This window comes from Orbilia oligospora, assembly GCF_000225545.1.
Source record: "Orbilia oligospora ATCC 24927 unplaced genomic scaffold scaffold00007, whole genome shotgun sequence".
In the NCBI taxonomy this organism is placed as follows: Eukaryota; Fungi; Ascomycota; class Orbiliomycetes; order Orbiliales; family Orbiliaceae; genus Orbilia; species Orbilia oligospora.
The window spans coordinates 860,879-883,777 of NW_011645564.1; the positions used below are offsets into that span (position 1 = coordinate 860,879).

Here is a 22,899-nt window from a genome sequence, read left to right on the forward strand (position 1 = left end):
TAATTGTATAATCAATCAAGCTTTCCCGTGTATGCAGATCAGAAGCAAGGACTCTTTTGTTGGTAGCTTCTGCGATAATGCCAAGACTTAATTCTTAACAATCTAACCAATAGCAGCGGGATGAGCTATCGATCTTGCTGGCGGGATCAAAAAAGAAAGAAAGAAAGAAAGAAGATTATAGCAAACTCGAAGGAGATATCGACGCGACGTAGAAAGCTGAATCTGAAACTACGCTATAAGAAAAGTAGATAAACCAGGATATCTTAGCGGGAACATTTTTTTTGTTATTAACAACCTGCTGGCCAGCCTGATTAACCGATTTTGGGATTCTATCCCGATGTATATAGCGGAATATCAAATGTCTAGCATACAGCCCAGAATAGGAAGCTTCTAATGGATATGGAGTGACGAATATGAAACATAAAGGATAACGGTTATATGCATGTATAACGTTCACATAGCTGCCGAGTTCCGCGTAGATACGAGTTTGTAACCTGGGTTTTGTGCGACGCATTTATGGGATTCGACGGGGATCATGAAGGTCTGTTGCTCCTGGGGTCCATTTCGGTGCTATTGAGACAATAGCCAGCTCTGCGGATGTCACCAGAAGAGAGGTTTATATTATTCTTTAATATGAATACTGGTATCGTCTCTTCGATCCTAATCCCGTATGGTAGGATGAAGCCTTCGTACGATGTCAAAATCGTGTTGTCAAACAAAATAACACAAGGCATATGTGGATTACATAATCAGTCGATATAGCTTCACTTAAACCTCAAGTATCAATCGAATGCCTTGAATATCGATGACTATATTGATACATATCGTAATATAGAATATGTGCAATAACCATTCCAACTATCTACAACCAATACCATGTACTAGAATCCCTTTCTAGTTCTTCAAAACTCAATCTTCTCATGTAAATACTTCTTCCCACCTTCCCCATACATGGAAACCGTATGCCCTTCCCCTCTAATCACATACTTATAAATCATCAATCCCTCCAATCCAACAGGTCCTCTCGCATGGATCTTATTAGTACTGATCCCCACCTCCGTTCCAAAGCCATACCTATATCCATCCGCAAACCTCGTGGAAGCATTAACATAAACCCCTGCGCTATCCACCATTCTACAAAACAGATCCGCAGAGTCTTTGCTAGTAGTAACGATCGCATCCGTATGTGACGATGAATGAGAGTTGATATGCGCTACTGCCTCCTGTAAAGAATCCACTGTCTTGACGGCGATAGTAAGGTCCAAAAACTCGGTATTAAAGTCTTGTTCCGTAGCCAGTTGAAGCATTGATTTCGCATAAGCAGGGAACTCGGCTTCTGACACTGCTTTCAAGATTTCCAAGCTCCTTTCATCGCAGCGAATGCTAACCCCTTTCTCCTGTAACGCCTTCGCAATGGACGGTAAATGACTCCCAAGCACATCCTTATGCACGATCAATGTCTCGGTAGCATTACATGCCGCCGGATAATCCGTCTTCCCATCAACAACAACATCAACCGCAACCTTAACATCCGCATCCTCATGTACATACGTAGAACAAAGTCCATCCGCATGTCCCATCACCGGAATCTTCGTATTGTCTTTAATATACCTAACCAAATCATTCCCTCCTCTAGGGATGACAAGGTCAATATAGACATCCTGATCTAATAAATCCTTAACGGCTTCTCGAGACTGAACGAGTTGTATTGCCCCCGGTGGGATTCTAGTGGATGATAGGGCTTCGGATATGACAGATGCGATGGCGGCGAAGGAGTATGAGGATTCTTTCCCACCCTTGAGGATTGCAGCGTTGCCAGATTTTATGGCGAGTGAAGAGATATTTGCGATAACTTCGGGACGAGCTTCGAAGATTATAAGAAGTGTACCGATCGGGGTGGTGTACCGGTGAAGAGTGAGGTTATCGTCGAGCTTGGTGGCGAGTGTGGTTTTGCCGACTGCAATCAATGTTAGCCATTCCCGTAGCTACCCAATAGCAAGCCAACTACGACCAGAGAATGTATGGTATTAAAACCTACCCGGATCCTCAAGCCCTCTAACATCCTTAATCCCCTGCAGCATATCCTCATACTTCCCAGACCGGCTTAAATCCAATCTCTTTACAAGACTCTGTGACAACTTCCCCTCTGCGACTAGAGCAGCCGCAGCTTCCATATCCTTTGCGTTGGCAGCAAGGATGTCATCTTTGAATGCTAGTAGAGCATCGTAGATAGCGTCAAGAGCTAGATCTCGGTCGCTCCCTGGGAGGGACTTGATGGTAAACGACGCCTGTCGGGCGGTTTTGGCGATTTCAGCGGCGGGGAGGGAAGTTGTGCCTGACATTTTGTTGCTATGACTCTGAGCTACGGTATAAGCTGTTGGAGGTTAGGTTAAGGTTTAGCAGCGGTAGCGACACTTTGGAATTGCACTCGACAGCGGACTAGCAACGGTGAGATCGCACGAATTAGTGATTAAAGTATGTATAGCGGTATGAATGAGACGATGAAATTATATAAATAGCAGAACAACCAAAGAAGAGAAAAAGAATGGTCAAAATGGCTCATTCATCAATTATAAATTAAATCTTTGCCTGCGTCGGCCGCCGAATGAGAACTAAAACTAAAGACGAACAAAATACAACGTCCAACACCTCTTCAAGCATTCACTCGGAGCGTCCTGTTCGTCTGGTCTGGTAGCTGATCGGCTAGGTAATTGCAATTCCCACCATAGGGAAGGTTATAAATAAGTAGGTTAAGAAGTATGTGACTATGAGGTTGTATAATCATGAGACGAGACTACATAGTATATTGATTGATAATGTTAAATCTCCGCCTCTGTATAGGCTCTGTATATATATAGTCTTGGTATTACTACTTCCAGGTCTGGGTACGAGACAAGTATTACTACTGTTTCCAACCCTATAGATGGGGAGGACTTCAGCAGAGAAAGATCCCAGTTTCCGTAAAGCTTTCTTCTATGGTATGTATAGACATCAGTGCAGCACGCGGCAGTGTATGGTATATCACAAAACTCCGACTCGCAAACACCCCAAACAACCAGCCCCGTTATAACATTCCAGAGCACGATCAAGTCCATAATAAATACTGCTGTTAGTTAATTTATGCTTAAGTAACTAAGAAGGAGCTGTGATATGCAAGGACTCAGACGGGCTATCTCAACCGTCCGAGAATAGGGTGGATACTTAAGCCCTCCTCTTCCCAGTATTCGTCATCAGCGTCACTTTCTTAAACTTCTTCTTTCCCTTCGCTCCTCCACTACTGCTACTAGCCATAGCGGCGGCAATGGCAGCTTGGTCTGCTGCATCAACACCCTTGTCCCACCCTTCGATCCACCCAGCATCTTTTTTCTCTTCCAAGATTGCACTGTACTGCTTCGGTGTCTCTTCCCCGCCGCTTACGATCGGAGTTCCCCAAACTGTCCGACTATTAGGCGGACTACTTTGCGGCAAACTTCCAAACCCGAATTTCGGCCTATCAGGAACTATTCCTCCATCTTGATCCTCCTCCTCCGCCACTGTCTCAAACTCCCTTCTACTAATCTCCATAGCCAACCCCAACTCATCCTCTCCTGCACCACTCTCGCTTCTCCCGGGCGCACTCCGTCTCGCCCCGCTCCACCTCTTTTCATCTTCTTCTCTTTCAGCTCGAACACGATCCCGTTCTTCTCTATTATCCTTCTCTTTCTTCTTCCGCCTTCGCTTCTCCAAATCAGCCGAGAACTTCTCTAGAATATCTGCTGGTACGATATCTGTCCAGTCGCACTCTAAGAAGGCGACTTCACACCCATAAGGTAGGTGACTAAGATACTTCGCTCGTTTTCTCAACTCGTCATCAACCACATGCCCCATACTGAAATTCTCGACTCGAGGGAGCACATTCGAGGGAAACGCTGCAAAGCTTCCAAATGCAACTTTAAGGATCCTGATATCAAGTGGTGATAAATATGAATGAGGTAACGCCTGGTAAAAGAAGTAGGGTTGTGCAGGATCATGAACATCGATCGGCTTCGGCGCCCGATGTCTCGTTGGAGATCTCGGGGCAGGAGCCTGTGGTTTCGTCGGCGTCTCCACCTGGGGAGTAGTTGTATCTACTGGTGAATGGCTTTCATGCCCGATACCGTTCTGTGCGCTTGAAGAAGTCATCAAGTACATCTCTGGAACATCGACCTCAGTTTGTTGTATGATCTTCTCTCTTTGTTTATTCAACTCCGCTCGCGCCTCTGATTCCTCCAATAGTTGTTTCTCCAAGAGCTCCCTACCCGAAAACTTCTCAAGTTTCTCCTGTCCCTTCTCAGGGAGTTCCTGGGTTTTCTCAATCGCGGATTTAACCTTCCCGATCGCCTTCTGGACCCAATCTGTTTCGTCGCCGAACATTAACTCATCAACTCTCTCTTGTTCTTCTAGCTCTGTAATTTCTCGTTCGTATTCTTCTTTTAGGTATTCTCTTGTCCCCTTCATAATTCTAGCGTAATCCGTAGCTTCCGCTGCGTAATACCATGGAATAAAATCAGCCTCTTCCTTTTTATCTCCAATGCTGCCCTTCCTCTTGAGGACCGGCATACTACTCGCTACATCCTTCGGTAGCGCTAACGTGGATCCCGGTTGCCTCATCATAAGTCTCAACGTTACATCTTCCCCTTCCCTCGGCGCCGGAACCTCTTGGCCCGTATAAAACTTAACAGGTCTGACTTCATTCATATAAATACTGTCATAGCATATCGGACACTTCTTCCACTTCGGTTTATTTTGGTTGTTGTTGAAGTGTTGTCCCTGTTTTTGGGCTTCGGCGTCCTCGGAGGCCATGTAGCGAATTAAACATGGAAGACAAAAGATGTGGCCGCACCGAGCCATACGCGGGGCCACTGGGTCGCAGAGACATATCGGACAAGATGGAGATTGGGTAATTGAGGATGCGAGGATTTGAAGAATAGACGTCCAGGGGAGGGTAGAGTCCGGATCGAGTGATTGGGGGCGGTAATCGCCGGTTGGGTCGACAATAAAGCGATAATTGGCATTTACGTATCTAGTACGGGGAAGAATTTAGTATTTTAGGTGTAAGAAAGTAGGATAAGGGTCATTGGAAGATGTACCTCGCCTTATCAATGGCATGATAACCACTGCCCTGGCCCCACGAAGGAGTTCGTCTGTTTCCATGGAATCCTCGGGAGTGGGGGTGGTGGCCATGCTGAGGACGAGGATGCGGCAGGCTCCAATCCATCAAATGCGTGATAGAAGTCCGGCCTTTCCGGCTAGCAGAGTTCGAAGTCATTGCGATCTGAAGTTAGATGTTGCCAAAAATTAGCTCTTTGATCAAGTACCCATGAAAGAACCGAAAGGAGGAAAGAGCACATACAGTTTCAGCAATAACGTCGTCCCTTTGCATACTCGGCTTCCGATGGTTCTTATGTTTCGCCTTGCTCGCCTGGATATTGCGGGGACTCGCTTGGCTACGAACGCCTCCTACAGCCCCGCCACTACTATTATTGTTGTTCTGACTCCCACCGGATGAATTCCGTTGTTGAGAAGCTTGTTGGTCGATTGAAATTGATGATTGGATGTTCTGGGATGCTAAAGATATTTGCTGGGCCTTTGAGGCTAGTGATATATTGCCGATGGAGGAGTTCATGGTTTTGAGGCCCAGGTGCTTCGAGGTGGCGATGATATCAGATGCTCTGCTCTCGTTCCACGAAGGGCATCGCCTGGTGGTAGCAGAAAACAAGCCAATCCGAACTTATTGATTAGGAGACACTGTGAATCAGACTAAAAATAAGAGAGAAGACAAAAGAAATGAAAATATCGCAGTTTAGAGGAGCAGATTGAGATCGAAACTGAGGGTTCTCGTCAACCGAGAACGGTGACTACAACCTTCTGAAGGAAAACGAAGGGCGGAATAAGGCGATGACTACAATGCTGCTAAGAATGGGACCGCTTAAGCTTTGCCTGGCTACTTAGGGCCGGTTACCTCCGTGCGTGGTATTTTACGGCGACAACGCAGATCGTGGTCGAATGGTGGAAATAGAGTGTCGGATTGCCTGAGAACCAGTCTCGTCATCAAGAACCCTCTTAAATTTAGTTACATAAGGTACCAATTACCCACAGTTGAGGAGTCTGGCGACGAGACAACCAATTACCTACTTAGGTACCTATCTATCAACATAGACACTAAATACCTATTATACAAAATAATTGCTATATGTATTTATTTCTGCTTCATAGCCTCCTCTAACAACTTGATCGTGTTCTCATTTCCCGCTCGTCTTGCATACTCGACTGCAAACTCCCCGTTCGCATCAGCAGCCCACACAACAGCCCCCATCTCTAATAGCTTCAGAACCAAAGAACTGTTAGGCACTGCATCCAACGCTGCTAAATGAAGAGGATATGTTTTGATCTGTGATACTTGATCAGTATTTGCAGTTCCAACGGCATTGATATCGGCGCCAGCTGCGATCATATAATCGATAAGTTTCATGGATTCCTTGAAAAAATATTGATCAACTGATAATCCGCCAGTGTTTACCAACTTCATTTCAGCCAGCTTTTCACAACGGGAACGAGAGCCCGACATGAAGTGTCGGCTTAATGTTGTGTGAAACGGAGATCCGAGATCGAAGGACGCACCCAGGCGAATAAGGGTTTTAGCAGCCTCCCAGCGTTGGTTACAAATCGCCTCTATAAGGGGTGTCCAGGGTCTGTAATCCGGGTCACCACTGATAAAATTTATGAGGTGGAGGGAGGCAAGAGTGCCAATATAGACATCAAGGTTTTGAGAATTTCGAACGGCTTGTTTGTAGTCGGTGACTACGTTTAGTTCTTCGTCTTCACAATCATCTACATACCGGACCGGTTGGTCGCGGAGATTAGCGAGACGTTGTGATTTCAGTTTCTTATCCTCAGCGGAGGGTACTGTGCGTGGGTATGGAAGGGGTAGTGGCGGTGCAGTTGAAGTTGAAATATTCGGTACAGATTGGCCCATGACCCAGTCTCCCGTGCTACTGTAAGACATGCTTTGAGAACGAGCCGAGGATAATTGGCTTCTTGGTGTTAAAGGTGCACTCGACTCTATATCCGGTATTGATCGATTAGAAACCTTGCGAGGTTGTACTTGGCTCGAAGATGATGATGATAGCCCTGATTCCCAAGGGGAAGGGTGGCGTATTGATCCCTGGCGCCGAGGTGCTGGCGGATATTCTCCCTTTTCCCCCAACTTCCCTGCCGAATCTGGGGCCTGTGCCTCAGAGTATTTTCCCAAGGATAACTGATTCCGAGATTGCGGCATTACTTGTAGTACATTCTGAATCTCGGGTAACTTAGGCAGTCTCGATGACGGTCGTGGTAAGGTTGTCCCATCCCAACCCACGACCGTTTCAAGGTTGTAAAGCGTCTCTAGACTCTCCAATATCATTTCCTGATGTCCCCACGAAGCGAACAAGTACAAATGAGCCGCGGGTATATTTTGTAGCCATTTTACTCCTTGCCTACTACTCCAGTTGCTCCTCGCTCCCGTTACCGCCGCCTCCGTCTCATATCTCAAGGCCTCAAGCCCGAACATCTTGACCACAATTCTCCTCACGGGCTCCCGCAAATGTGGACTATCTATAAGTGCATCCAGCCATAGCATCTGTTTGTTAGAGGAATATGAATACCTCTTGTCGACATCTAACAGCATCGCAAACAAAAAATGTAACTGAAAACACCACTTAAGACCAACGGCAGTTCTCTCATTAGCTAAAATAAGAAAGTAATCGACATCCATAAATTGAGTTAAACCCATTCTATGGAAAACATTGTTGTCGTCTTCCATAGATTTCAGAAGTGGCTGCTTGGAATGTTTTAGAGGAATATAGAAAAGAAGAATGAGCACTTCAACCACTTCAATATTCAGTATCCAGGTCCTTTTCTTTGCAATGCGGCGGCCCAGGACTGGCATAACCTTTAGGACCAACTCCATTGCACGTATGGTGTCTCCTTTTCGTAGTGATTCGAGCGCTGCGTCGGTATAGGAAATTTGAAGGAATAAATCGTCATCGTCGGACTTTCGATACTCATCTACGTTGAAGCCTTGTTTTTTGATACCATCCCAGTAGCGAGAACGACGGCTTATGAACTTTCCCAGGACATCAACCAGAAAGGCTCGGCTATCTGGGACTTTTCCCAGTTCGAATAGCTCGAATGCATGCTTCCAGCCATTGCTATTGGATTCGAGCGCTTTGCGGATTCCCCTTCCTTCTATACGGACTTCATCTGTGTCGAGACGGATTTCTTTTCTGTCAAGGCTGATTTCAGCTCCGTGGCTAATTTTGGTTCCGTCGAGGATTTCATTTCCGTCGAGACCAATGGATTTCCCGACAAAATTTTGCGGACGGCTTCCTCTGGCCTGCAAAATGTGGTCTACTCTTTCCAATGGTGGTTGGCTGGCCGTCGTCTTTGGGCTGCTCTCCGGTGGGATATTGCATTGATCCGGCGTGGTAGCCGGTATAGTCGTTTCCCGGCCTCTTCCACCCTTGGGACCCTCTTCCTGTTCTCGCACCGACCGATTGCTATTTTCTGTACTCTTTCTAACCAGTACCTCGGTGTCAGATCTTCTCTCCTGCTGCGCATTCCCCTCAATCAACTTTGTCTGTTCTGCACTTTGTGTCTCCATCTTCGGCATAGAACTCTGTACTGCCTCGTTTTCTATCTTCTTCTCGCCTCCAGTATTCTCATAATATCCACTTCTCCCCCCCTCGTTCCATACAACCTCACTTTCAAACCTCCAACTACTACTCGCCCTTCTCTCCCCATTTTCATTCCTTCCCTGTTGTATCTCTCTATTCTCCAAAGCCTGAGTTTCAACGATACTTTTAACCACAATCACAGCATTCTCATAAACACTGCGTGGTTGTTTATAGAAATCTTCAGCACAGACATGTTCTTGATACATCGGCGATTTCGTGTCTCTTGTTAGTGATAAATCAGTCATTCGTCGTTCTAACCGCTCTTCGTTTTGTATTGTAGTTTTGTATTCATTATTTATGAGTGTCGTATTAACCTTCTTGGGTAAAGATAAAGTTGGTGATGTAGGTATAGATTGAATATTAGGAGGAGGAGTATGCGAGGGGTTATAGTCCTGCGCTCGGGTGGTAGACTCCCCTACGTCCATCCAAGGACTGGGTCCTGGCGCACGAATGCTCCCTGCTGCCACTTTCTGTGTTGTGGGTGTGTCACTCCGCATGCTACCCCAACTTGGATGTAAACAATCAGCCCCGCAGTTGACAGGCCGGGTACCAGTAGCGTATCCTATTGATCTTAGGTACTAGATAGTAAAAGGTTGGTAAAATAGATTAGATAGTAGCGCTGCTAGTTGTCGTGATACAGAGTATAAAAACTTCTTTGGATTCTTGGTAGGCCGTAGGTGAGCTGAGGTCGACGGCGCAGCATGGGTTTAAATTCGAGTTCCATCGGGACACAGCAGCTAGCAGCCGCTACGCAGCCGCAGGATGCAGCAGGCTAAGGTACCTGGTTTCATGCACTGATAATGGTCAAACTCGCACTCAGCTTCCGACGAAAATCACCAGCCTCGTGTAATTAAATTATTGTTTGCAGGTATAAGTTGATCCTTAGGACTCGGCTAGAGCTGCCGCGGCTTGGGTCTAATTATATTTCTCAAATTCTATTTTTTTTTTACTCGGGTGCTGCTGCGCAGTCGCAATTAATTCTTGTTTATGAGATAACTCAGGTGCGAGAATGAGGTCTAGAGACTATTTTTACGCCCGAGCGCGAAGTATACCATCGTCAACTGCATGATTAGTACCACGTAGTTTCGATCGATATACTATGATCCAGCTAGGTCCTGAACTGGGTTTTCTTTGCAAATCAACCATCTTCCTGAGATACCATTATATTATTAGGCGCAAGCTAGATTTATGATATATCTTACAAGTCCGCAAAAGGTGGCGGCCCCTCAACTTCCATGAACGACATTTCCGTCTCACTGGCCCTCAAATGATCATAACTCCCCGCCAAAAGGCTATTCCTCAAACTCCCACTGCTCGCTGTCATAGTCACATCACTCTCATCGCTCAACCGTCTAACCGCTTGTTTACCTTTCCACTTCGCTTCCTTCTCGATCACCTTCTCTTCATCTTTCTCCCCAAACATTCCCTCTACTTCCTCAAGCTCCCCATTTCCATTCTCATCCTCTAGATACAACTTGACAAAATCATTCAAGAACACCCCGTTTCCATCAACTCGTTTCCTAATATCCACCCACTTCTCGAGATTCTCTCCATACATACTCCTGAACTCGCGTTTTCCTAGTGTACTCCAATTCTTCGCCCAATGTGGTTTCCCACCATACTCTTTCATCAACCATTCGAACACCTCATAAAACTTTTCTCGACCGGGGATATCCCTTCCATAAGGTTTAAACAACGTAGCATTAATATATAAGCTCGGTTCTCCCTTTTGGTGGGTATCCAGGTATGGTCTAAAGTCTTCGTCTCGATGGTCCGGAGCAGGATATGAGGGTCGCACTTCGATCGGTGAGTGAGCATACACACGTGTCGAAGAAACGGTGTTATCGAATGGAATTTTGTGAACATCATAACGTTTCCCCAATAGCCAAGACTGTAAACGGTGGAGGAACTCAGGACCTGATGATAGTGGAATGCTCCATTCGTTTACATATTGGCGATAAAGACAGTTCATAGACATGGCATCCACGGATGTTGAAACACCAGTAACAGTCCCTTTCGCCGAAGAGTGAATGTGATAACCATATTGCATGTAGAACATGGCTTTTTCAGCAAGTGGTGTAAGTGAAGGGAAATATACTGTTGTTAACAGCATTATTTGATTTATATGATATCCTATTGTGGTACCAAACCACGATGGCGGTGGAGGGGTCGGAGATAGGGTTGTAGGAGAGGCGCTCCAATGCAGAGCTTTCCCAGTGTAGGGATACCACCAAACACGCTCATATTCTGCCGCACCGAATATCTGAGAGTTCCAGTGGGTTATTACGTCGATATGTGGGTGGAGAGTTTGGGTCCAAGCCAGATTGAACGCCTTGCGAGCTTGAAAGGTTATGGATGTTATAATTCCCAAGGCTCCAAGCGATACCAACGCAGCACGGAAGAGGGACAGGCCGTCATTTTCATCGAAGAGTTTAGGGTCTGTTGTTCCATCACGGAAACAACTTATGAGATCTCCGTTCGAGAGAAGTATCGTAAGGCTCGTTATATCGTCGGAGATTAATCCATGGTGAAGAGAGCTTCCATGAGTAGCTGTACTAATTGCGCCGGATATACTCTGTTCAGAGATTGTACCCAGATTTGGCATGGCTAGTCCAAGACCATCAAGGACCCTATGTAGCTGATAAAGCCGTATTCCAGACTGCACAGTAATCTCTCGCGTATCCTCATTAACCTTCAGAACCTCTTGAAAGTCATCCAATGATATCATCCAACCAGGTGTACACGTCAGGGCATTCGGTGTATGTCCTGAGCCGATTACCGTAATACGCTTCTGGCATCGTCCGGCTAGTATAACGATAAGGCGTAGTTCTTCAATCGACTGGGGCCTCAGGAAGAGCTGTGGCCTTGAGGAATGAATATGCGCCCAGTTCTGGTGGAAGTGGTTTAAGGATGCTCGGAAGGGAATGTGAGTGTCGGATAAAGGATCATAGGAGACTTCGGCGATTGCATCGGTGGTATACGGTACCCACCGCGAGTGGGCATTCGGATAAAAGGGCATGTTTGCGACTGGTGTCGCGAGGAGGAGTAGTAGGTCGAAATCGTTATCGTTAAAATCGTTAGAATCGGAGGGGCAAAATTAGGGTGTACGACAACCGAGGAGCGTCGACCACAAGAAATACGTTTTAAACTGGTAAAATCGTAAGTCGTAAACGGCAGTGGGGATGAATTTGAAAGATCAAAAGTTCGTCGCCTTCATCCGGCTGGTCCGTTGAAGAAGCTTCGCATCTTAGTAAGCTACTGCTGTGGTGCTAGTGAGAAAGGATCAAGATCATTCGGGGTGGTCATGACGGAATTTGGAGGCGTGCCGGGCCGGACATCTGGATGCCCCACCAAGGGCGTTGCCACGTGATGATGGCTGTTGTTGCATTTTGAGGTGTTTTTGTGTTGGGACCCAGTTGGTCATGCGCTGGTGCCACTTACTCAGTCTTGGCACTATATGCTAGGGCGTGCTGCGCAGCCAGCTTCCCGAACTCCCTAGATATAGCTTTGCACCCAGGAACGAGACCACATTGATCTCATTACACCTGGTGTTCAAAGCCCTCTGTCTAGCCATGCAAATATAGAAGTCTTTATGTCTACAAGTAATAAGATTCGAGGCTAACAAGTAATAACGGCTCAAATATTATTATATATTAATACTATTGAATTGTGCAATTGTGCATATTATATTATGCGCCAAAAAAAGCCATATTATAATAAGTTCTTCGGAAGGCAAAATCGTATTTCGTAAATCCATAATACTAAGCCGAATAGTAGTTATAGTACCAGGGATACTGAAGCCAATAGGGTTTCCAAACATAAGTGGAATTCAAATTCCGGAGTCATCCATTGGGTTTGGGGTTGGCGAAGTAGAAACGTATACCTTCCATCTCTGACAATTCTCTCCTCGTAGCTTTTGTGTTTGGGTCGAAGTCAGCCCCTGAAAATCCTCAGTCCTCTCAAGAATCATAAGGGCAAGCCCTTGACTTGCATGCCACGCTAGTAAAGTACATTACATGTTAGCCGCCGGTAAAAGTTACATGCATGATACATTGTTCAGGGTGATAGGTACCTAAATGACAGTGAAGGAGCCACATCCCGTTGTTATCAACAGGAAATGATATAATAAGATACCCATCCGGTGGCATCGTCGCAACATCTCTTCTCACCGGATTAAACAGCGTTCTTGAGGTATTTTCCTCGTCAAACTTACCGGACCCTTGAGCTAGTATAATGAAATCATGCCCGTGTATCTAGAAATGCATGAACATCAGCGTGCTTAATCAAATATCGATAGCTTCTGCATTTGGATTTTTAGCACCATACATGTATCGGGTGCATGGTACCCCCTGGTGTACCTGGAGCCGCGTTTCCACTTATATGGAATACCACCTAAACGGGAATAGGAATTAATGAAACTTCAATGTATTACGGAATATTGATACCGCAGTACGTATACCCAAAAGAATAAAGGATTCGACATACGTTATTCATGCTATCGCCACCGTCTGGTCTCGCTTCTATGACCGTGTATGATTCTGGAAAGTCTGTTGGCTTTGAATCTTCATTAAGCATATCTAAGGCAGGGTTCGACCAGTCCAATCTCATAGGTATGCCATAAATTTGCCAAAGCCTTTCTCCCGAGTCCAGGAGAGGTTCTGAGCTCGTATTATTTCTGAGGGGCATCTGCTTTCCAAGCTCTAACCGAGCAGCACGTGCTTCATTCTTCGGTATGACCAAAGATACTTGCAGTTTTCTCGAAGCATTATAAACCTCCTCGAACTCAACGTAGTGGTTATCTCGAGAGAGAACTGGAACTATGTTCTCCATCTCCACATCTTGACAGTTTTTCGGTAAGTCTGCACTGCGGAGATGCGTTTTTGAGGTTGGATCCTCTCCGGAGCTTCGATTGTAACGAATAATCCCTCTCGCGACGTTCTCTTTCTTGATTTGCTTCCCTCCTTTACTACAATTTAAAGGTTCGGAACGTAACCAAAAATCCCCTGCTGAATAGGTACCGTACACCAAGATTTCATACCTCTGCCCTACAGAAAAATGAGCGAGTGAAAAGGCCCAAACATCATATCATTTGTATAAAACTTACCAATTGCAATATCAATAAACTTGACGGGTTTCGAGGGCCGTACCGACGTAAAATCGGCAGTTATTATTGTCATATTGTGGTTATCAATCGAAACCCTGAATGTCTCCGACGTCGCTGTATTAACAAATCGTAGGAGATGCCATTTCCCGCTCTCGAAGGCAGTTTCCCAGTAAGAGCCTTCCCGACATCTTCCTTTTTCAGTTACGGATGAACAATCAAACTTCCCTTTGCCGTTAATCAGGGTGCTATCTGCGACTTGTGCCCGTTTGAGGGCTTCGCTGTAAAGAGAAAAGGGGTTCTCGTGATACCAATCCGTTAAAAGGATTGCCCCTATGTCAATGTCGTAATTTCCGCTTTTGGGACCATGGAGTATCATTGGTCCTAGAAGATCGATTTCCGTTAGTAGGCAGGACTAACTCTATATACACGATACAGATCTTGAAAATTTGTCGGCATACCAACAATTCCATTAGGATACTGTAATGATAAATGACTAGATTATGTGAAATTGAATTATATGTTAACGTTACTATTAAACTTCTCTAAAATAGGCCCGTGACCTCTTCTTGAATATACCACAAAGGTTTTCTCACCTATGATACCAAGTCGTCCCGTATTGATGTATATCCCAGGTATACGTATAGCTCGAACCTGGCTTTGTAAACGGATGTCAGTCAGCACTATAGCTGTCCCAACCGCAAACCATTGGTTGACAAGCAAACTTACAGGTATAGGGCCTAAATTACCAGAGAACAATAGTTAGTAGTCATAATTGTATATATACCTAGGTACAAATCCAATAGGATTTTCCCGACCAAATCAGTTACGAGGGTAGAGAAAATTACTTACATTGCGTAATGCCAGGTACGCCATCGTTTTGAGGATTGCCCCATAGCTTTAATCCATGAGGATGAATCGCAGTGCCATTCCTAATTTCTCCAGGGTTGACGCCTAATTTATTGATCACTGTGAACTCTATGTTCTGGCCCCAGTAAGCCTCGATTAGCTCTCCGGGATATTTCCCATTGACAAGCATTGCATTTTCCTTGCGATACCCATCTGGCCAGATGTCACCATAGGTAATTTCCACTGTAATCTGTGAAGCCGCACTTTTTGTAAGCCTGTATGTACGTACTTCTAATATCAGAAGCTGGTTGATACTTACTTTTTTAATCCTATCGACGCCGTTTGGGAGCCCAATTTGTTCGCCTGTGTATACCGGTGTTTCATAGTCGAAGCAAATATTGTTGATCTTTGGATTTCCATCTTGGACGTTGTCGCTGGTGATGTTGCACCACGTTTGCCTCGTGCCAGGTGTATTGCAAGTAATACCATTCTCTGGAGGCCGCAAGGCGTTTATTTTGGATTTGAAATCGGCATCTCCCTCGCATGTATAGGTACTCCTATCTTCAAGGGCAAGACTCGAGGGATTCTTGTATAGGCTTGGAGAATGCAAGATGGATGGAATTAAATGGTCTTTTATCTCGTCTATTCTGAATATTTCCGATGTATACGTATACGTATTCAACCCCAAAAATTGGCATATAGCAAGCCAGAAAGAAAAGAGAGTCTCCTTCCACAAGCTCATGATATACTATATTAATTTACTCAGCATAAATGAAAAGATAGAATATCCTGATACTAATCATTTCTTTAAAGCTGTTGGCGGGATCTGGGCCCTTTTATAAATCTAAATATCTATTCTTGAACCTACCAAATTTCTACTAGTTGTGTTATTTTTATTTCTTTTTCGCCTTTGAACCCTTCAACCTAAACTAGGTATTTAGCATTCCACTCATTTCATTTAGTAAAATTAATATTGGTGTAATATGAGTTAGCGTACTTGTTCTACATTCCTGTCGAAACTTCCGAGATCATACTTCACTCTAAGATCAAACTAGCCATAATTCAAGTCCCGAATCCGTTGTGCGATTCAATTTCTTCAATTTAAAGGGAAAGTGAGTACATGACTTTCAATACCAGGCGCACTAGGCACCTATAACCCCTTGTCAATCAGTTTGTCCGATATATTTGAAGGTCAGCATTCTCAGAATCTTTCTCAGTCAGCTGTAGTTCCTAGATTCTAACTTAAGTATTGGACGGATTTACCCAATATGCTATATTGCTAAGTGGGATTCCCCGGTATATATAGCTAGATGCTACATGGATAGAGTATGATTATTCCGAGTTTCTAGGCTAGCGAGTAAAGGAGGCCTTCCTTATAAAATTACGTGTAGGTGTAGGCTCCACAAGTACAGGCCAGGAGACCAGTGGCGGGCGGACAAGTACGCGAGCTGGTAGTTAAACTAGTAAGAACCAAAAGATTCTACAGTGATTTAACTTATGACTGGCCCAAATTTTCAAGGTACATGTACCTATTACCTTAAGATATAAACTTTGCAATCTGATGATTCTTCATGCAAAAACCCTTTGTATTCTAATATCATGGTTCATGATTTTTTTCTTTTACATGGACTGTGTATAATTATATAACTCTATTTGATTAAGGTTTCTCGAGGTCTCATTGATTTTCGACACGATCTACACATATGTTTATAGTCATTCATCGTCATTCGGACACAAACGTCTATCTTAACTACACCAATTGGCCAATCTAAACCACTACTATGTATCGCAGGGCGCTTTCAACCTCACTAGCTCTCCCCAAACATATAATTTACCCTCCATGGCCAGTGTGCAGCCAGCGCCATAGGCTGCCCTTTTTTATATCCAAAAGACACAACACGTTACTTACACCTCCTCCTATCGATACGTGTACTGAACCCATTCGGGGGTATGAAAGACACAAAGGATTATTCGTCGAGTATGATGACATAAAGCCGGGAGCTATTACAAAATACGCACATCCAATCGACGTAGAACCTTATATAGTCGGAGGACACGAAACAGATTATCGGTCAATAGTCTTCTCCTCACTCTTAATACAAGAGTTTGAGAAGGCTAACATTCGTATGACGGAATACGGCACTAAAATCCTTCAAGATACCTGTAATAAATTTCAGTCAATCGACTTGTACGACTACTTCGGGCAACACGATTTCAATAGCTGCCTATTCGATGAGATTTTTAACGGACCAAACGACTTACTAGATGAACCACCAATAGTTCCGGACCTTATGCAGCTTACCAAGTGGTCACGACCAGACAAAGGAAGGATGAACCATATTTCTTGTCGTTATAGGAAGTTTAAATTTTATTTCATATGGGAGGCTTTATACTATCGGTCAGCATACATGAGGGATGTGTTAGATCAAGCCGAAATTGTCGAGGATCATCCCACGAGAGGAGATAGAATAACTACTTCGCCTTTGTGGTTGAGCCTCGGTTTGATGTATGATATGGGACTATTGGTGAGAGAGGATGCCGATAAGCTACCTGATCCGATAGTGTACTATAAAGAGTTTTCTAAAGATAAACAGGCTTCATGAACTCATAAGCCGTGTTTCCTTTTCTTACCACCCGCAGATGCGGACGTATGTATATATGTATATATGTATATATGTATATAGACGGCTGGTTTAGCCAATTGGTATCTTAATTCAGCAAAACATGCACCGGCACTTGAGGTGAAGACGGTATTCCTGTGGTTTTACTAAATATAAATCCGCTCAACATCTCTACTTGATCAGTCCTGAAAACCACTCACCAAAGTCTCGACATTCTACTAACCCAAAGTATTATTATCTATTATATTAAGATAAGAAGTAACATCATCTCAAAGATACTGCAAAATATGAGCTATTTCATAACTATGTATATCAGTTATATAATTTTATGCTATAATAGTATCGGCCAGGCTTGGAGGGGTATCAGCCACCAAGCGGGGTATATATTTGACCTGAGGCATGCAAATCCAGTGAAATTTCATGTCCCAACATCCCTGAACACGCAGCGGGCCGGTGGCCGGGAGCAGGGTCATATGTCGGTGTGCGGCAAAGCTGACGAGCCAAATGTTATAAGTTGGGAAGTTGCAGTTTGCAATTGCCGTTGTTGCAGCGCAATCGGGACATCATTTTGCATTAATATTACATTGTCTGAATACATGTTTGGAACTGGCACAGGAGAAAGGCACAATTCTTCCCGTATCGCTTATAGGAAACAATAGATAACTAACCGGTGCAAAACCCGGCGCCTGTTGGTGGCGAAGGTGCGTCGAAGGTACCGGGATATGATTTTTGGAACATGCATGCAATTGGTTTGCGGGAGTGCCTTTGTGTTGTTTGATTTGAATTCCGGGTTTCTGGGGTGCGATATCGCATGTAATGACGCAATGCAAAGCTCGAACGTTCGAACGCTTTCCTGATGGTCTTTGAATCTTTGAAGTGATAATGAGGGGGGATGTATAACATCCAATTGAGGGGTTCGCCACCAATCTAATCCTGATTCTAAACTACGAATTAATTCTAATTGTAACTATTGCATGGTTGCTCTGAACTATACTTTCTAATCCTTCTCCATGAAACCTGCGACACTGAAAAGTCGCGACTCGCGAGCTTTGCCCATAATCGATCAATGGAACTTTAACCCCCCGCAATGAAGAATACATTAATTTCCGTTCATCTACGGAAAAACACGGGCCAGTGATATCATCCTCTTTAGATTGAGCCTGAATCTTTGAATGCGATTTTCTATGCCGCACACGTGCATGTGCGCGTGCCGTCACCAAGAAGGCGCCCGCATGGTCCTTGCATCCATGGCGTCAATTTTACAACGCCTCACAACTCAAAGGAAAGTAGGTCCCCAAAAAAAAAAACGGGTGACCATGAAGGTCAATATGATTACTCGAATAGTCAAGTGAAATCAGCCTAACCTAGGATTCAATAAATTCAAAGGGTAGCGCTAATATGACTTCAGGCCTACTCGAATGTCTCAGAATTCATGAGGATCTTGTGATCAGTGATCCAAGATAATGGCGTTTTTCATAATTCATGCGAACCCTTTGGGGATTACAGTCTATCGACGATCTGGAATTGGAGGGACTTTCCCCAATCCGTGATAGGATCGGATGCAGGTTGAATTTCGGCTCCGGTCTTTGAAAAATTATTGATTGCATATACCTAGCAACTCTGGAATTCGAAGATCAGCCGTAACATATGCAATGCAATGTACTGGCGGGAAGTCATGCTCTCTTAGGCTGAATAGGGTCTAGACGACTTAGAACCTCATCCAGCCGGAGAATTTATCTACATAATACGGATTTAGCGTGATGGGCCTAAACAATGCCTCGATTCATGAATATAACAAAGGCTTGCTGCCTTGTCTTTGTCGTTTTTTCGTTTATGCATTAACGGGTTTGGGACATCGATCCAGACCTCAAGTTCAAAAACAATGAAAAAAACAATACTTTGCCTCCGGACTACTCCCATTGTGGGATCCCCAGTCGTACCGCATCTTTTTTGATCGATTCTTGAATCTAAGGATCAGCTGTGAAGGCGAGAATTACGTTTGAGTACGCAGTATACTAGTGCTGTGCCGCTTGTCTTGGTCTGGGGGGCAAAGGCTCATCCTTGCCTCTCCGTGATTCCGTGCCGAGGAGGTAAAATTCATGGTTTCGATGAGTGGTGGGGATTTGGTGGAGGGGCGATGTCTTATGCATCTGATATGTATGATAAGGATAACGATAATGCAATATTTTATGCGATGCGACGAGTTAAGGTGGGGTTGGGGCGGGATGCTGTAGTCATGGTTGCAACATTGCATTGCGATGAATCAATGATCGATCAAGGACCGAAATCGGAGGCATAGATATCTCCATCTTTTCAGATAAAACAGAAGTATCCGGTAATATTCTAGCAAAGTGTTCAGGTTATGGTCCTAAAGGATCAGCTGGGGCCCGGGCCATGCGTCGGAAATCTATCGTTTTCAGGCTGCAGCGCCGACGGTTGGTAATTTCCTATTCTACGGCCTGTAGAGTTTCAGACTAGGAATCGTTTGGGTAATCAGTCAACAGTGGTAAATTAAAGTATCACCTTAAAACCGATAGGGCTTGAGCATGGACTATAATTCGTTTTTATCGATAACGACTGGGCTGAGCATGAGACCAGTCCTGGGTACATAGACGTATACATCGGCATAGCCTACGAAGTCTATAGGCTGTCCGCTGAGGAATGTTACATTTTATATAAAAACAAAATAGAATTCATAGAACATCTTCATGATCAAGGATTCCAATAATTAAATTGATCCTGAGGGGTTCAATCATACAAGATGGGTCTAGTCGTATACATTAAAAACTTGAATTTATGAACGACCTTGACCTGCAGTCAGACGTACATTGCGCTTCGTCTAGGATTATTTCATATAGGATTCAATCACGCCGCAGGAGTTGACGTCAGTTGAACGTTAAGACGTTAAGCTATTGAACATAGTATACTAATATTATAATCGCCAATCATATAATTTGAACCCTAAAATGTGCCACAAATTGATACCGCAGATGAGACGGCTCAGAAACATTTTGCAGACGTAATGCGCCTGATCATATACAGAAACACCGGCACAGACAATTAAAAAAAAAAAAAGAAGAAAGATGTATTTCACCCACGCCTTGTTTCTCGGTTGGTAGCAGACCCGGCCGCCGAATACCTTGCCGATAGGGTAGCGGCTTCTTGCCGTTTGTAATAGGTATTCAAAACCAGGAAATTAATTAGATGAATCGGGATGGTACTTCTTCTCGCATGGGGTGGTATTCGTGTCACGAAAAAGATGAAACGTCTACATAGGATGTTACAAAATGCACTTCACGTGCATGCCACGTTACATATGTACACGCTAATTGATGATCGAGGGTGAAGCAAGCTTTTTGGGCTTCTGCAGACGTGGGGTGCAGTACTTCATGTATGTATGATAGACGATGAAGATATGAACCAATTCGGTTGAGTAATTAGGCGCCTAGGTTACCAAAATAGGGTTGAACCGGGGGAATTTGTCTCCTCTCTATCCGTCAGAGATGGTATTTGGGTGGGAATGGGGGAAAAAAACATCAAGGGTGGGATAAATTTGTGATACTAAGCATATTCCGTTTCGGCTGTGCGGGCGGATGCCATCCTATCTTGATTCCTTGCAGGACTCGGACCAAGAAAATGTGGATCGCGGTCTGGATGTCTACCAAAGGCAAGGAGAGAGAAAAAATTGGCATTTAAAGGCTAAAACTTGGGAAGAAAATTTATAAAGGTGGTGTGGAGTTTCGGAGAGAATGAATATTTTAGGCGAGAGGGATGCAAAGAAGGACACGGGAAAGACGCAAGAATGTCTTTTCTTGACGATCTCATAAAATGATAGGTGCCTTTGGGAGAAAAAGACCCCACTTGCGTAGAGAAGGTGTGGCAATTGTCGATTTTCTTACCCGTTAAAGACTTTTTTTCTCTTTCGATGTCACGAGAGTACTCGTATCATGCAGTGAAGTTTGGGTGATTCTTGTGTGACAATGGTTGCAGCAAAGGTTACTGGGAACAGCTTACCTGTGGGTTAGGGATCCTAGTACCGAGTTAAGCTCCTGCATCATGATCTTTTGATAGATAGCGATTATCGTGTAACAGAACTCGAGGGAATCCCTACTGGGAGCTCGGAGTGAATGGGAAAAGGGAATCAAGTCGGATAGATATAAGGTATCAACCGCTAAGCCTTTTACTCCCTGCATCGTCGACCTCTCATAAGACGATCTCGAAACATTCGATCGGAAAACTGCGAGGAAAAAGGAAATCCACAACGTAGCTGACGCTCAGACGGTCGTAAATTTAGTAACTGAAAACGGTGAAGGGCGTAATTCTTGCGTTGTGGTTGGTGGTTGCAGGGTCCAATGGGACTGGCCAGTTGGACGTCAGTTGTAAGCGCCTGCATCCCGGCTAGTGTGCTCTCCACATGTTCCTGGTTCGGAACCAATCATCCTGCAAGGTTTGACGAAGACCCGATGCAGATGCAGGTTTCTTCTTCGTGCTTGATGCGAGGGACGGCAGAATTCGAAGCTAGTTATGGGGGATTGACAGGTAAGTGTATCTCTCCGGCGCAGATAGGTGGGACGGTACCAGACCAGCTGATGGGTTTTCGCAGCATCTTCGATGTATCAGACCATACCATCTAGGGAGACTTACCTGGGAATGTCTTTGAATCGCCCGGATGCATCATTTAGATGGTACGAAAAGCTAAGAGAATGAAAAAGACGCTACTTTGGTTTCGAAGACACGCTTACCTGTAGATTGCAGATGGTTCATGCGAGATGTATGTGTATCTCCCACGCCGTGGAACGATATTGGATCGCGGAAGCGAACAAAAGGAATGCTCGTGACGAAGAACAAACGACCAGAAATAGAGCTTTTCGATCCCCAAAACGGCCATTTGTAGGCGACGCGAAGGTTGCATTGATATCTCTCATCCACACTCGCGCACTCTCTCTCGCTCAGAGTCAAGAGCTCAACATTTTTAGCTTGCCATTGTCCCTCTATTGGAAATAGAATGGCTAGCTAACTAACTAGTCAGAATCATATGATCTCGCAGTACACTACGAGAAGAGGCAGCAGCAGAAAAGGATATTGAGTTAATTGCATGCATGCGTACATGCATACACTCACTCTATTCTAATATTCTGTGCAGCTGTGTGGCAGCCGCCCACCGGGCACACCCCTCCACGATGCCCACCATCCAAACCCGGGCAAGGCATAATACCTGATCTCTATTCAAAGCGCCAAATCTGGGCCGCGATTGGACGGGCTGGAAATAAAAATCTCAACCATCAGTTCGGCTAGTTTGAATTATGGGCGCAGTGTCGAGAGTTGATTGTCAATTTACAGGCTCTCCGGCTCGCAAGAGAGATTGCGACCCGGTTAGTATATATCAACCACCCCGTGCAGCTTCACTACCAAAAGTCTTCTCTTTTCTTCCCTTTTTTTCCTACTCTTTCTTCCTTCGTGTTTTCCTGTATCGACGGCGTTGCTTTAATATCCTTTTTTGTTCTTTTTTGCCTGTCGACGTGCCATACTAATACATAATCCGGCTGGGAGTTATATTGAGACAGCCTAACTGCAATACTTACGCATACATACA

The 22,899-nt window shown here is 44.7% G+C and overlaps 5 protein-coding genes across 5 annotated transcripts; all 5 read right to left on the minus strand.

The window, feature by feature from the left end:
* Positions 1–902: 902 nt before the first annotated feature.
* Positions 903–2,342, minus strand: AOL_s00007g240 (uncharacterized protein; the record flags this gene model as incomplete). The annotated part of the gene is made up of 2 exons (XM_011120141.1): positions 903–1,957; positions 2,039–2,342. The coding sequence occupies 2 exons, from the start codon at positions 2,340–2,342 to the stop codon at positions 903–905; spliced, it is 1,359 nt and encodes a 452-aa protein (XP_011118443.1).
* Positions 2,343–3,201: 859 nt separating this feature from the next.
* On the minus strand, positions 3,202–5,644 carry AOL_s00007g241 (uncharacterized protein; the record flags this gene model as incomplete). The annotated part of the gene is made up of 3 exons (XM_011120142.1): positions 3,202–5,041; positions 5,109–5,293; positions 5,372–5,644. The coding sequence occupies 3 exons, from the start codon at positions 5,642–5,644 to the stop codon at positions 3,202–3,204; spliced, it is 2,298 nt and encodes a 765-aa protein (XP_011118444.1).
* Positions 5,645–6,217: 573 nt separating this feature from the next.
* Positions 6,218–8,980, minus strand: AOL_s00007g242 (uncharacterized protein; the record flags this gene model as incomplete). The annotated part of the gene is made up of 1 exon (XM_011120143.1): positions 6,218–8,980. One exon carries the CDS (start codon positions 8,978–8,980, stop codon positions 6,218–6,220), a length of 2,763 nt encoding a protein of 920 aa, XP_011118445.1.
* Positions 8,981–9,933: 953 nt separating this feature from the next.
* On the minus strand, positions 9,934–11,754 carry AOL_s00007g243 (uncharacterized protein; the record flags this gene model as incomplete). Its single annotated transcript, XM_011120144.1, has 1 exon — positions 9,934–11,754. One exon carries the CDS (start codon positions 11,752–11,754, stop codon positions 9,934–9,936), a length of 1,821 nt encoding a protein of 606 aa, XP_011118446.1.
* An 810-nt stretch (positions 11,755–12,564) lies between these two features.
* Positions 12,565–15,105, minus strand: AOL_s00007g244 (uncharacterized protein; the record flags this gene model as incomplete). The annotated part of the gene is made up of 10 exons (XM_011120145.1): positions 12,565–12,734; positions 12,808–12,988; positions 13,062–13,127; positions 13,221–13,780; positions 13,840–14,220; positions 14,298–14,332; positions 14,433–14,494; positions 14,566–14,576; positions 14,689–14,948; positions 15,005–15,105. 10 exons carry the CDS (start codon positions 15,103–15,105, stop codon positions 12,565–12,567), a joined length of 1,827 nt encoding a protein of 608 aa, XP_011118447.1.
* Between the last annotated feature and the right edge of the window lie 7,794 nt (positions 15,106–22,899).